We start from the raw sequence: 15,088 nt of genomic DNA, 5'->3' as shown, positions 1-15,088 counted from the left end.
ACACATTTCTGTTGTTTAGATAAGCTTTAGTAGTGCCTCAGCGTGTATCTTAATGCCATTAATTTTGAAGCTTTTTGTCTTTCCCCATGATATCGTGTAGTATACTCGTGCGAGGGTCTTACGGCTGCGTAAAACATTTTCCAACATCTACCAACGATTCACGATAGTCGGTCAAAGTAAATTTGTGGTGGGTAACTAATCCATGTGTAAGTAAATACGTTTTGTCAATATTTTAGTGTTATAAATTCCAACAGTCTAGAAAAAAAATCATGTGATGAAAACATCTGTTAAAGTATTAATGATATCTGCTATAACCGCGACATTTTTTCGCCCCACATAATGTCTGCACCCTGACCTGACATAAAACCAGATCATAACATCTGCCTCTTCTTTGCTGTACCGATCACAGTGGGACCGGGTTTTGGTCTCATGACCACATCCGCATTTTCATTACTGCAGAGTTTAATCTTTATACTTTTTTTTTTTTTTTCATAGAAAGTACTCATTTCTGTTATGTCCAAATACATATGGTTGATGATTTTCCACCCTGCTGGGCTTGCCTTGCTAGTTTGTCTGTTGATATTTCTACTCTTTCCCTGCCTTTCCTGTTGTGTCCATACGTGCACATATGCGCTTGCAAAGGAGTATATGACAGTGAGCCAGTTGAATCAGATGTATGGGATGCCCAAGCTGGAGTCCTCTCCCACCTTTCCACTTTGCCATGCACCACAGTCTGAAGGTGTAGATAGAGCCTTCTCCTGCCCCCTCTCTTCTCCTGGCTCCTCCTTGTCTTTCCCTCTGGAGGTGTGTGCTGTCCTTCTGCTTTTACTCCTTACATAACCTCTAAACGCGCAATTCCATCTCCATCTTTTGTGTCTGGCACAATAGATATGTCGGTCAGTAGTCTTAACCCATCTTACATCAATTTTTCGTTTCTCACTGTCAAAAAGTAAAGCTAAAACTGTTACTTAAAGATGAGGCACTTTTAGAAAATAATATAAGTGTTATGGAATATTACCAGACTGTTTTCCAAGGCCTATTGAGACACTTTGCAGTATGATGTAGTAGAGTTGTACTTTGTGTGTTGCCTAAAAACGGAAGCCACACATTGTTTTCACGGAGTGGCAAAAAGTAGCTTTTTGCCATAGAAATGATTAACGTCACAGTCAATGTTGTTATTACCGTTTTTTTCCATGTATAATGCGCCCGAATGTATAATACGCACCCTAAAAATGGCAAGTCAATGCTGGAAAAAAGCCTGTACCCATGTATAATACGCACCTAAATTTTGACACTTTTTTTATTTCTTTTTTTTTAAGTCCCAATGATCGTCACACACACATCTGGGTGTGGTGAAATTTGTCCTCTGCATTTGACCCATCCCCGTGTGATTTTGATCCATCCCCTTGGGGAGAGGGGAGCAGTGACCAGCAGCGGCGCCGCGCTCGGGAATCATTTGGTGATCTAACCTCCCAATTCCAACCCTTAATGCTGAGTGCCAAGCAGGGAGGCAATGGGTCCCATTTTTATGGTCCGGCCGGGTTACTTAAGTCCGTAAACGTAAAATTATTTCAGAAAAAAGATAATCTTTGGGAACAATCGGTTGTTATTCTGCCGGTCAGTATCACTGCGCATGCGCTAGCAAACTTGATAGCGAAGAAATGTTTCGGATTTGTGTAGGGTACATTGTGACAGCAAACGAGCAGGTGATCGAGCAAGCGTCTGATACGAGAGCGTTGTGGTCGTATGGAGCCTGTTTGAAGTGAACAGCAGAGAAGAAAGGAACAAGGCAAAGTGTTGTGAAATAAAATATTACCTGTAATACGCATTTAGGTAGAGAACTGAACTCTCACTCTTTATATAGCTAACGTGTCAAAAAAAATTTTTTTACCCATGTATAATGCGCACCCCAGATTTTAGGACAATAAATTTGTTAAATTTTGCGCATTATACATGGAAAAAAACGGTAGTCTAATGTCCAAGAAATCAGTTATACTGTCGATCGGTTTGTCTGGTTACTGCTACAGGTGCACGTTAGGGCCTGGTTATAAAAAGCAAATGATACAGTCCATTTTACTTTAAGAAAAGAAGGAATTGTGTCTGCAGTGATTGCTACTTCTTTATTCAAACTGCAGGGGAGCTACATTCAAAGAAAGATGAAGTAAAACGGAACAGGATGAACATGTTAATGCTACTGTGAGAAACTGGGCCATCGCAATAGACACGTAGAATTAGTATACAGGAATGTAAAACAGGGATATAGCGGCTGGAGGGCATAAAGTGTACCACAGTTGATAGGAACAAGATATTCAAGAACAAATTTCAAAGTCTAAAAGAATGTTTCATCTTTGCTCCTTGCAATTTTAAATGCTTTCTAAACTCTCCATTGTTTTCCTCTTCATTTTGCCTGTCTTTTCCATGCCGCACCTGTCTGTCTCTCTGCTGCTGCTGCTCGATGGGCTCTGCACTACCAGTCTGAGGGCATCAGGCATCCACTGCTCAAACTAGATTTAGAACAGTGGTACCGGGAGCTCTTGTCAGGTTCCAGCCAGCTCTGGTCTCCCTCTCTGCCAGCCAAGTCTATGTCTGGCCGCAGGCCCGCACTGCAGGTAGAGGGTCTTCTTTCTCTTTTCAGTTTATCCTGTTTTTTTTGTTTGTTTTTTGCACATGATGGTGCATTTGCAAGGTTAAACCTTGCTGCTTTTTCTAGCAATTTCATTTCTGTATACAACCCATAGGGCTCTATTTTTGTTGAATGGCGTAAATTCGGTTTGATGGGTGGCACAATTCTGAGCCAGAGGTGGGTAGACAGGTGTTAGTTATTTCGCAGCTTGGTGGATCTGCGGGTGTGCAAGCTGCGCTTCTTTAGGATTGTTTATAGCCGACTTAAGTCGCTGCCAATCACAGTGGCTCCTGTCATTCCCTTTAAATCTGATACAACTGGCACTCTCGACTTAGATATCTACTGTATGTATGGAAGAGGACAACACATAATTGCTGCAAACTGTGTGTAAGTGGAGCTTTGTTTCTGTTCTACCCATGTTGTGGGAACCGACAATGTGAGCAGCTATACAGAATGAGCTGTGACAAACAGTGGTGACTTAAAACTCAGGGTCTTCCTTGATCAAATTCATCAAAATCAGATTAGACCAGTGGTAGGGTTGTACATTTCTCTAATAAAAGATAATTTGATAAGTATCTCAATTTGAGTCAAGGTTGGAGGAACGATTCAATCTGGTTTGATTTTGTAGCATTGCAATTCTGTTTGATATAGTATTGCTCAGTTCAAGAAGGTGGGATGTAATGAGTTTTTCATTTTACATGTGAATTGCTGTAAATGTGGCATTTCTTTCAAAGATATGCAGTGTCTCTCACAATAAAAAAACAACTACTTGATACATACTGTATCGCACTCTAATAAATTCCTTTGGAACAAATCAAATAGGCTCGAATTGATGTACTTTCGTTCAAAACACAATTGATTTTCTGATTCAAATCGTTTTTTGTTGTGGTCTAACTATGGTCAGTATGCAGTCGGGGTCTGAGAAAGTGTGAATTTAGATCAACTTTCTGCGGGAAATTGGCTCTCCGTCAGGTGAATCTCTAAGGACACTCCCTCTTTGGACCAGAACGCCAAGCTTGTCGCAGGCCAATCTGGCAAATTGACAAAGAGGTGCAACAAGTTTTGCGCTTGTATCAAAATCAGAATCCACCAACATTCGCACAGATGCACTGTCTACAAAAATATAGCCCTGAATGTCAAGCACTAAATAATGCCGCATTTCACTCACCCATACTGTCTTTAAAGCAAGCAAAAGCTATAAAATTCCCTCTCATGCAATAGTGAAAAGCTTTTGCTAACGCCAGCGCAAGTAAAATGGTAAATGCACCACATGGTGCCCAAAGCACTTTACAATACCTCACATTCACCCATTCACACACACATTCATACACTAATGGGAGGCTACTGCCATGCAAGGCCCTGCCAGGTCCACACTGGGAGCAAATTGTAGTTCAGTGTCTTAGCAGACACAGCTTCTTCCCCCAGGCTGTCGCTCTGATGACTCTGAGTATCAATGTGCAATAACATCCTGTTCTCATCACTTAAATGTTGTTAGTTACCTAAATTTTGTATAGAGACTGAGATCAACCGGAGTCAAAATCCCTGTTTGGCATGCACAAACTTGGTCAATAAAGCTGATTCTCAAGAACACTTCGGCGTGGTCACCAGGGTTGAGGATCGATCCCACAACATTAGTAGAACGTTTTATTGCTAATGCAGTTAACTTCAGCAGGATGTGATTGCAGCATCAAATTCCCATTTATTCAATCACAAACTAATGTCAACAGGCTTTCTTGATTATAAAACACTCTAGCCTTCTGATTGAAAGTGGATTCATTGCCTCCTTTAACTGCTTCTCACAGCAATTTCCCTACAGGTTCAAACATCTCATCTATGATTGGCGTGACCATCACGCTGGAGTCCCAATACGTTGCAATAGATTCAACTTGTCAAACTACAGGTCCTCATCCAGGTTTGTGTTCTCCAGGTGTTCCGTTCCAAGCTGGAAAGCGATCCAGGACAATCTCCTCATTTAGTAAAGTCTGGATCCACTCAGCAGGAGGGAGCAGCAACATTGGGCCGCAACACGAGCTCCAAGGTAGACTTCTTCTTCTTCAGCAGTAATTGCCCTCCTGTGCCTGTGCCTCATGCCAGAGAATCCTCTGACAATATCTACTGCTCATTCTTTTTAGACCCCTCTTCTAGCCTCCCAAAGCTCTAGCAGTCTGCCCAGAAACCTGGCTGCCACCATGCAGAGCATCGAGACCAAGAGACAGCTCGCGCTGCAGCAGAAAGGTAAAAACGTACTGTATTAATGTTTTTTTATTTTTTATATATATTATATATATATATTTATATATATTTATATATATTTATACATTCTCAAGAAAGTGAATATTATATTGATGTTGAACTCGACACCCAGAATCACGGGTGGGCAATATGGGCATTGAAACATTTAGATTATTTCTTTAAAGTTTCCACTTATCTGACGGTATACTTAAAAAAATGCTAGAACTCTCTTGTCTTGCTTGCCTGAACACTTATGGATGGATTAAAAGTCAGCAGCTCTTGTTCATCTTTTATAGTGCTTCATACATCTGTGACCAATAAACAACAATATACATGTGATCCTCCTCCTTTGCTGTCATGCACCTTTTCTGTCGTTTTCTGAAAATACAATAATATCAGTAATAGATAATAATAATCTAAAATGTTTAAAACAATGTTAATGATAACTTCTATGTCACCCACCTATTACTCAGCGTTATGCATACTAATTCAATCCAAGACTAGAAAATTGGCCTTTACATTTTTGCCTTCAGAGGCATGTTAATGGTCATTCATCAGAGACATGTTAATTCAACATGTATGTATATTTTTGTTATTGTGGTTGCAATTTATAATAAACTACTAGGAGGATTCACACTGTGCACTGAATCCTACATGGGTATTTTTAGTTACCTTTCAAGGATATAAATTAATCTTGAAGGTCGATGATGAAACAAGTCGCTGGTTATTCATGTCTACTATTTGCCAGTCAGACATACAAAAGGTGCATTTTGGCACCAGTCACACTGGTGAATGTGTAGGAACCTGTTCAAATGCCAAGCTTTTTTGTGATTATTAAAAAAATGAGACAAAGAAAAAGCACATTATTAATGGGATCTATAACATTAGAAACTCGATTGAAAATAACAACTGAAACAATGAAAAAAAACGTAATTGTGGCTTAGGTATAGAGTCTGATTAACCCCACCGAAATATTCTGTTTCTAGTAGTTTTTTTCCTGACTTGTTCAATCAGAGGCACTTAAAGAGGTGACAATTTGAACATTCCAATTTAACATGATTTTAAATGTGATTGGATCATTATGAAAACCGCCAATCATTTTATTTCAGTTGTTAATTTTAACTTTCCTCTAAAAAAAAAAAAGAATTGCACGCATTATAGGTGACATATGGTGGAAAGTGTTTGGAAATTATCTTTCTTGGTTTCATCACAAAAACCTAGCATTTGATGGAAATGGTGTGTAGACATTTTATATCCACTGTACAGCAGCATGTACAGATTTTTTACAATTGTCTGTTTTTGCGGACATCAGAACCTCAGGCCTCCAGTCAGCCACCCATAGAGGGAAGATCAGCAGGTAGTTTTTGAAACAGTTTGACCTCAAAAGCACCATGGTGTTACCTTTACTCTCTTATCCAGCATTGTTAACACTACAGTGGGTGTTAATTTATGCCTCTGACCTTCAGTCTCTTCCATGCCTGGTGTGTCATTTACTCCCAAAGAGGCTCTTTTTTTCTTCCTTTGGTGAGGAATAATTCCTGCATGTTTATAATCTTTTGAGGTTATGGGCTTTAGTTCCTCTTACCTACAGATGTGTCTAACAATGAATTTGCAGCAACATGAGATCAAATGTGTAATCAAACCTGATGGAATTTAGACAGCCTGTATTATGTGATGTGTGGTGCATGATTCATATTAGTGGTTCTGGTCTGGTGTTTCTGCTGCTTTTACTAGAATCAAACTGATTGGAAAACTTTGGGTACCCCTTTACTCTTTGATATTATTGAGCTGCATTTGACCTTTTGTGGGTGTCTGACTTGTCTGTTTTGCTTGCAGGATAAACGTTATGTCAATTGCTCAAGGCAAAACAAACCCCCCCACCTTATTTAGATTTCCCTTTTTTCAGGTCAGCAGGTCATTGAAGAGCAGCGACGTCGTCTGGCGGAGCTCAAGCAGAGAGCCGCAGAAGAGGCTCAGTGCCAGTGGGAGGCTCTCCATGGCCTGCAGCCTCACCTCATCACCTCCATGCCCTCCTACTCCCCAATAATGACCTACAGTCCAGCACTGAGTCACAAGTCTACAGGCCCCCCTCCTCTGGTCCAACACTCCATCCTGCACCACCATCCGGCATCAGCCGGAGAGCAGGCCTACGACACCCTGAGCTTAGAGAGCTCTGACAGTATGGACACCAGCGTGTCCACAGGAAACAACTCTGCCTGCTCACCTGATAATTTGTCCAGGTACCCACGACACCCTCACCAAGTCATAATACTAATGACTGTTGCTTGTACTAATAACAGATGGCAGAAAATCTAACTATTTTTGTAATAGACTGTGCATTTAAGGCATTTGAGAAAGTGCACAAAACAGCAATTAGGCGAGCACTGTAACAGAGCATAGGTTTGAAAAAAATTGGAATTGGTGAATATTTGAGTAGTGAACCATTAATGCCATCAGTATACAGTATAACTCCCTCATGGGCAGTGCTATGTCAACACATTCATTAATAATGAGAGAGAAGCCTAGGATTCGGAATAATTCCATTTAACCGTTTTATGACAAATTCTGTCAGGCACACAGACAAAAACACCCACAGGCACCATTTCCCAGACTGCTCCCCAGCATTCAAAGACATTAGCTGCATGTTTTAATTTGGGGACCATATGTTGGAAGCACGTTGTGTTCACTGCAGGAAGCTCCCAACTGAACCCACTGTTCACAGCTTTGTTGAAGCTCACAAGACAAAACTGTACTGGTAAAATATTTTATTTATTTAATTGCATTTGTGCACTAATTAAAAGTGCACATTGTTACACATGTTAACTGTTTCCCTACTGTATGTAGGGTAGCTAAAATGTTCATATTTCCAACCTCAGGCTGCCTGAGTAAATTCTCATGTACAAACCTGAATATATTGAAATCAGACACTGCCACCTTTACTTTCATTTCAAAGGGAAAAGCATTTGATAAAACCCCAAATATCTCTGAATCAATTTGAATGCAAATGCTGTGTTTTTCTTTCCACCACAAGTGTTGGAGGACCGGAGGCTCAGAAGATTGAAGAGATGGAGAAAATGCTGAAGGAGGCACAGATGGAGAAAGCCAGACTTATTGAGTTTCGGGTAAGTGCCATTCCAACACAGGCTTGATGCGATCGTACATGTGATTGTTTGGAATCAGATTTTGGTGATTGATGACTTTTTGTAGTGATGCTATCAATAAGGCCGAATGATTCAATATTGTAATTTAGGTCTTTCATTCATTTTTATTGGCCTTTTCATCAGTCGATTTTGTCCCTCTGTGCCTTGAATGTGCTGATACAGTGTTGAAATTCCTGTCAGAATGAATAGCTAATATGCAAATAGTGTTTCGACAAGCATTATATATATTGAATTAGATTACCGTAATTTTCGGACTATAAATTACTTTTTTTTTTCATAGTTTGAGTGGGGGGGGGATTTATAATGAGGAGCGACCTATGCGACCTATACTCCAGAGCGAATTATATATGGTTTTTTTTCGCGTTATTGTGCATTTTATGGCTAATGTGACCTATATTCCGGAGCGACTTTTAGTTCGAAAATTACGGTACAAAGTGTAGTCTAGTCCAGAGTATTGAATGAAATATAGATCTCCTTCAGGAACAGGAGAGCTTCACTCGCCATCAGATGTTGGAGGAAGAGCGGAAAAGGAGGGAAGAAGCAGAGAAAAGACTGCAGGATGAAACGCTCCACCGACAGCAGCTGGTGGAGAAGGAAGTTAAGTTGAGGGCCAAGAACTTCTCTCAGGTCAGTAAAAGGAGACCTAAATGTAAATGTGTGACGTAAAAAGGCCTTTCCTCCAAACTGGTAGCTGAGTTCCTCAGGATTGTTTGGAAGGAGGGCTGAGGGGGCTGGAAAAGACAGGAGAGTGACATAAAAAAAGAGGGCTAGTCCAGCGGGTGACCTGAATGGCAAACACACGGATCTTTAAATAGCCATTCGGGTGGCCACAGTTGAGGCGAGGGCGGCTATAGGGCTTGCGCCACTGGAGTAGGGTCGGAGGGCGGCTGTATAGCTTGCACACCAGAGCCAAGGGTCAGAGGGCGGATTAAGGCCTTGCTGAAGCAATGGTGGGTGGCAGCGCGGAACATGCGCCACAGGAGCAGGGACTGACGGAAGCTGCAGGTTTGTGCACCGCAGGGAAAGGAACGAGTGGAAGGTTGTGCGTTGCCAGAACAGAAACGGATGGCGGCAGCAAGTCGTGCACCATTCGAACAGGGAGACGAGGAACAGGTGGGTCACAGTCTCTAGGCGGCTTCCGTCAAGGGCACTTACTGGTCAGGGCGAGTCCAGAGACTGGCTCCTCTGGTTGCATGGCAACATTTGGGCCGGAGTAGGCACTGGTTGATGAACTTTTTGGAGTCCATCTATCCATTGATTTTCTATCCACAAAAAATGCAAAGCCCTGCGTAATCCACCAGGAGTATTCCTCCTCGGAGAAGTGGGTTCTGCCGAGTTGCATTGGTTCTAACACGCCATTAGGTATCTCAGGGATTGTGAAGGTCAGGGCGGCCAGTCGAGGAGCAGCAGCACAAGGTTATTAAGTGCAGACAGGCACTCTGGCGGCATTTGCTGATGTGATTGCCAATCCAAATCACTTGGGAGATTAACTGCATGAGAGACTCAATCTCATCCCGTGTCAACAGCTGATCTTGGAGCTCCTCAGACACACAAAAGCAAACAAAAGCACTTTAATTCAATTATATGCAGACGTGGGCTTTTTCTATGTGCCGGCCCAGTCCTTAAGCCCCATCAATAGTGGTGTTGAACTGCAAAAACATTTTTTTTTATCAAAATTCATGAGCACCCTTTTCAATCTTGTGCTTCTTTTGAGCAGCTATTAAAACTGCCTTAAACTGTATTAGATCCATCAAATCAGACAGTATTCAATTATGTCAAAGATCAATGACTATTTGTCATCATTCTAAGTTGACTATATTTAGCTGTGCTGACTATAAACCCTGTAAGCCTTACACTCGTGGTTAAAGGTGGGATCATCAATGATGAATGAATCAATGAGAATCAATGATGATTGATTTGGACAATTTTATACCAATCGTTGGCGGACTGATTAAAAGGGCCAATGGGCCAGATGTGGCCCACGGGCCGTAGTTTGGCCATCTTTGCTGTAAGTTAAAAAGTTGCATGAGAAATGCATTGCACCTTCTCTGAGGCGGGGTTTAAGAAATGTTTCTGATACAGTGAAATGCAATGTAAACATGAAAATGTTACATATACTTTGTTAGAAAAACAACCCTAGATTAGTAAATGATGAGCAACCGTCACATGTTCTTCATAGCTCTCTTTTGTCCCTTCTGTTCTCCATGCGTCCAGGCACGTCCCATGACACGCTACCTGCCAATTAGGAAAGAGGAGTTTGACCTTCGTGCCCACATTGAGACATCAGGCCACAGTGTGGACACCTGCTACCACATCATACTCACTGAGAAGATGTGCAAGGGCTACCTGGTCAAGATGGGAGGAAAGATCAAGTCATGGAAGAAACGCTGGTTTGTCTTTGACCGCCTCAAAAGGACCTTCTCATACTATATGGGTAAGAAGAATTATCTGGAAAATTCCTTGTACATTTGAAATTCTCTGTATTATTTAGATTCACTCCTTCCTGCCTCGTTATATAAAATGAAAGTGATCAGATTATTCAAGTACCGTATTTTGCGCCCTATTAGGCGCACCTTCAATGAACGACCCATTTTAAAACTTTGTCCATATATAAGGCGCACCGGACTATAGGGCGCATAAAATAGAAGCTTTACTGCAACAAACTGAGGTTGACTAGGGTTGCAGTATGCACCCACTAGCCAATAACCAACAAGCCCTCTGCAAACAATCGCGTTTCTCAAACGATCTCCTATAAAATGATCGGAACTGACTAAAGTTCGATCTAACGCATTGGTACTACTTACCTATGTTTCCCTTCCATATCGATCTGTAGATTTACTCGAAACATTAACAGAGCAGCCTATTTTGACATGAAATAGCAGCTATCGTTATAGCATTAGCCATCCGCAATTTCCCATGAGCCTCAGCTCCCAATCTCCCATGAGCCTCAGCAAAGTGTAAACAATCGCGTTTCTCAAACGATCTCCTATAAAATGATCGGAACTGACTAAAGTTCGATCTAACGCATTGGTACTACTTACCTATGTTTCCCTTCCATATCGATCCGTAGATTTACTCGAAACATTAACACAGCAGTCTATTTTTAAATGAAATAGCCTCGCAGGTACAACAGCTATTCGGTGACGCCCCCTGACTACAGTTACCGTAATGTTGGGAAGCGATGCGACCTTGTAATTTACTAGTCGTACTAAAACGTACTAAAACATTTTGGCAGAGCACTGTGTACAACCAGTATGGATCAACAAATTCATCAATTCATCCCTATATAAGGCGCACCGGACTATAAAGCGCACTGTCGACTTTTGATAAAAATTTAGGTTTTCAGGTGCGCCTTATAGGGCGGAAAATACGGTAATCAATACCGATAGAATAATCAATTGCAGAAATATTTGATGGGATAATCTTATTCGAATTTGATTTGTACTTTATAGATTAGGGTTTTCTTTAATAATCTTATGGTCTTGACTAGAGATGCACCGATCCGACTTTTTCAGTTCCGATACCGATACCGATGCCGTGGCTTTGCGTATCGGTCGATACCCGATACCGATCCGATATTATGGTTGACTTGATTGATTGTATATTTATTGATCCCCAGGGGTGGGGAAATTCAGGCCCCAGCCGTATTCATACCACAGAGTGGGTATACAAAAGACACACAGATGGCATGAGCGCAACTCAATAGGCTCTCATAAGGCTGCCACACAACGGTGCCACAAAGAAAGGCAGAAAGTGCTCAAGATAAAAGCCATCAAAGCAAAACAAAGCTAAAAGACAAAGGAAAAAAAGTAACAGCGGCCAACCAGCACCCCTCAATACAAGAGAACACCCCAAAACACACAAAATAGCCTCCACGGGGTCCATAGACAGGTGTAGGGGCAGTCCAGTTCAAACTTAACAAGCTACATAACTCTACATGTGGAACAGAAAAGACCAAAGGCAATGGCATCAGGCAGACTACACAGTTCTTTGCTCTAAATTAGGGGTGTCCAAACTAACGGTCCAGTTTTTATTGGCCCGCAGCAAATTCTGAAAACATAATTGAATATGGCCCGCACAAGAAGCTTGAGCTCAGCTTCTCAGTTTCCACACTAGATGGAGCCCGCCACACAAAGCGTTTGACGTCCCATTAACACCCCCCCGGAAGAGAAGCGAACACGCAGCGTTTCACATCCGATTAGCCCCCCCCATTCGGGAGAGAAGCGAACGCGCAGCCTTTGACGTCCCATTAGCAACCCGAAGAGAAGCGAACGCGCAGGGTTTGACGTCCGCTTAGCAACCCGGGGAAGAGAAGCGAACGTTCGCTCCATGTTTGCGTTTGTTTAGAAAACTCTCGTGAAATGCGGCACACGTGCTGCTGACGTCTGACGTAGCCCGCGTCCCAATAGATTAAGGAAAGTATCGGCTCACAGATCGGCTGTATTTTCCGATACCCGATCCATCTATTTTGTTGATATCGGGGCCGATATCCGATCCAGATATCGGATCGGTGCATCTCTAGTCTTGACACCAAAAGGACACATTTATATATGGTATATATCATACAGAGCCATATTTTGTTGACAAAGAGCTTTGTCATATATTTTGTTGTTTTTGTGAATAATAATTCCTGTGTAAGTAAATTTTGTGGCAGTATAATTATCGAAATAAGCCTCATTATAGAGTACATTGCTTTCCAGATGTTTTGTGCATCCAATCTTCTGGGAAGGACAGGGTATAAAAGGGCTTCAAATATGAATGATAACCTTAAAAATGTGTGTCTGACTCAGACATGTACATGGCAGTCAGTTTTCTCCAAAATGATGTCTGAACATGTATGCTCAATCCAAACCGTCAGCTTGTGGCGCAGTGACTGATGTGTCGATGTGACCCTTGGGACATTTGTTCACTTTCAGCCCTTGAAGTCATCTGAAGGTTCCGCTTAAAGCCTCTTAAAGCGCACCTAGTTTCAAGTGAGGAGGTGCGTTGAGATTAATCGCGCTGTCATCAAAATGCGCGAGGCGGTGGCACTCTCCAAAGAGGCTGATTGAGATGCAACACTTGCCCTTGTCTCTTGACCTTGAACTAAAAGTAACGGGAAGTCACACACCCACATTGTGAAGGGTGTTAATTCCTGCTGATCTTTCCTTACTGCAACGTAGCGTTTTGGTCTCAATCAAATGAGATGCAAACGCGAGGCTATTTGAATGCTAAACAGATAATAGCGGTGTATTAAAATATTCCTCGAAATGTAGTGCATCGCTACCTACTACTCTTTAAGTTGTCTTGTGGAGTGTTTGTGCCTGGAGGTAGAACTGGGGTGTTGAGTTCCTCACCGGTTCCTTACTGCACTTCTGCAGTGGCTGATGAAACAAAGTGCAATCGTGTACCAGAGTAGCGCAAGAAGCCAGTCAAATCCAAGCATACAATAAGAGCAGCTTTTACTTGGAAAAGAGAGAGCCAGAAGTGCTGTGATTGTCGTTTTTTTATCCATCAATGCAAACATGCTCGTCATTGAACGTGGACTTGTGTCACATGATGACATTGGTAAACTCAAGGTGTAACTGACTCCATTGGAAAAGTCATGATGTTATTTTCAAATCTTTTCATGAAATCATTCTGCCTTTCCCCCTTCAGAGAAACACGAGACCAAGCTGAAGGGTGTGATCTACTTCCAGGCTATCGAAGAGGTTTATTATGATCACCTCCGCAGCGCCACAAAGGTATGCTGTTATTACAAATCCAACTTCATTCCCTCATTTATCTTTGCAGTTGTTCTATCTATAGTTGTTCTTGTTATTGCACACACCATTCTTTGCTCTTTCCTTCTATTTTGGCACGTTTGCTTCGGCCGGCTATTCTCACGCCTAGAGGAGCTTTTTCAACTTGAATCCGACGAGTGTATGTATCCACCACACTGCCCTTTCACCTGTCTAGTTGCTGTCATCCCATGGTTAGAAAGCTGCCAGTGAATGAGAATGACTGAAACCTGAAATCCTCAAATTGGATTTACGTCTCAGTGTGTTTTGTTTGATCTGTTAATTCTGCTTGTTCCCTCTGCCCTCCCTCTTTTTCCTGGACCCCATCTGAATGTCATGTCTAGAATACAGTTTCTCTCTTATATAAAATTTGGGATTGACCCCTATATTTATGAAGTGAGACACTTGTTTAGTTTTAATTTTGTTTCTAAAGAAATGTACAGTACTGTGCAAAAGTAGCATTCTATTACTTGTTCCAGTTATTGTGGTCTATGTTTGCCATAAACACTCCCCTTCAAAAGCACTGGAACAATGAGGCCAATTTTTTTTTTTACCTGTAGAATATTAAACACATTTGTGTTTGACTAACTGAATATAGGAGCTATTATTTTCAGGTAATTGGTAATAAAGATGACATCTTAGTTTCAGTTTTGGACTATGCATTTCATGATGTTTTGTAAAACAAAGCAGTCTTTTATGAAGCTGAGAAAAGTAACCTGTCACATGTAGAGCAGAGGAAAACAGCAGTTGATGAGAGAAACATTGTAAGAGTTGTTAAGAATATTTATAGGAGCCATATAACACAAAATCAAGTTTTTTGAGCTTTTAGCCATGTTAAAATGTTGAGTCGTCACTAAATCATCACGTAACAGGGCGACCAAATGCAGCTTGGACCAGGGTTTATTGAAGTGAAATGTGTGGTGGAGGAGAGGATGCGGGGAACAAACAGGCAGAACATGGGAGGACTAACAGGGTGGCAAACAGGCAGGAACGAACAGGAAAACGGGGCTAACGGGCGGGCGAACAGGGGCAGACTAACAGGCAGGACCAACTAGGACTAGCAAACAGGGAGGTTAACAGGACGATCCGACAGGGAGTGACACGCAGACAGGACTTAAATACAAGACGGGTATTAAAATAATTACGGGTAGGACACAGACGGGGAGGGGTGAGTGCACAGAAACGCGAATGGACTCCATGACAAAAATGTGACACGCGGCTACGAGAGGAGGCATGGATGAGTTCCACTCCGCGTGATTATCGACGCTAGCGAGGAGCGGAGACGTGATATGATCTTAAACTGACGAGCTTAT

At 41.9% G+C, this 15,088-nt stretch overlaps 1 protein-coding gene across 11 annotated transcripts in view; it reads left to right on the top strand.

The window, feature by feature from the left end:
- phldb1b (pleckstrin homology-like domain, family B, member 1b) overlaps positions 1-15,088 on the top strand; it is a 122,731-nt gene that overhangs the window by 104,894 nt on the left and 2,749 nt on the right. For 9 of the 11 annotated variants that reach the window (XM_061281570.1, XM_061281575.1, XM_061281574.1 and 6 more), the window contains 9 exons: positions 2,475-2,609; positions 4,551-4,661; positions 4,756-4,858; positions 6,168-6,212; positions 6,762-7,095; positions 7,887-7,977; positions 8,497-8,643; positions 10,231-10,450; positions 13,654-13,739. In XM_061281570.1, coding sequence (XP_061137554.1) covers positions 2,475-2,609; positions 4,551-4,661; positions 4,756-4,858; positions 6,168-6,212; positions 6,762-7,095; positions 7,887-7,977; positions 8,497-8,643; positions 10,231-10,450; positions 13,654-13,739 — 1,272 coding nt within the window. The remainder of the gene's footprint in view (positions 1-2,474; positions 2,610-4,550; positions 4,662-4,755; positions 4,859-6,167; positions 6,213-6,761; positions 7,096-7,886; positions 7,978-8,496; positions 8,644-10,230; positions 10,451-13,653; positions 13,740-15,088) is intronic. The other 2 variants (XM_061281571.1, XM_061281577.1) reach the window with 2 other exon arrangements.

Source organism: Syngnathus typhle, linkage group LG6, assembly GCF_033458585.1.
Source record: "Syngnathus typhle isolate RoL2023-S1 ecotype Sweden linkage group LG6, RoL_Styp_1.0, whole genome shotgun sequence".
Lineage (NCBI taxonomy): Eukaryota > Metazoa > Chordata > Actinopteri > Syngnathiformes > Syngnathidae > Syngnathus > Syngnathus typhle.
This window is presented reverse-complemented; position numbering and strand designations above follow the sequence as displayed.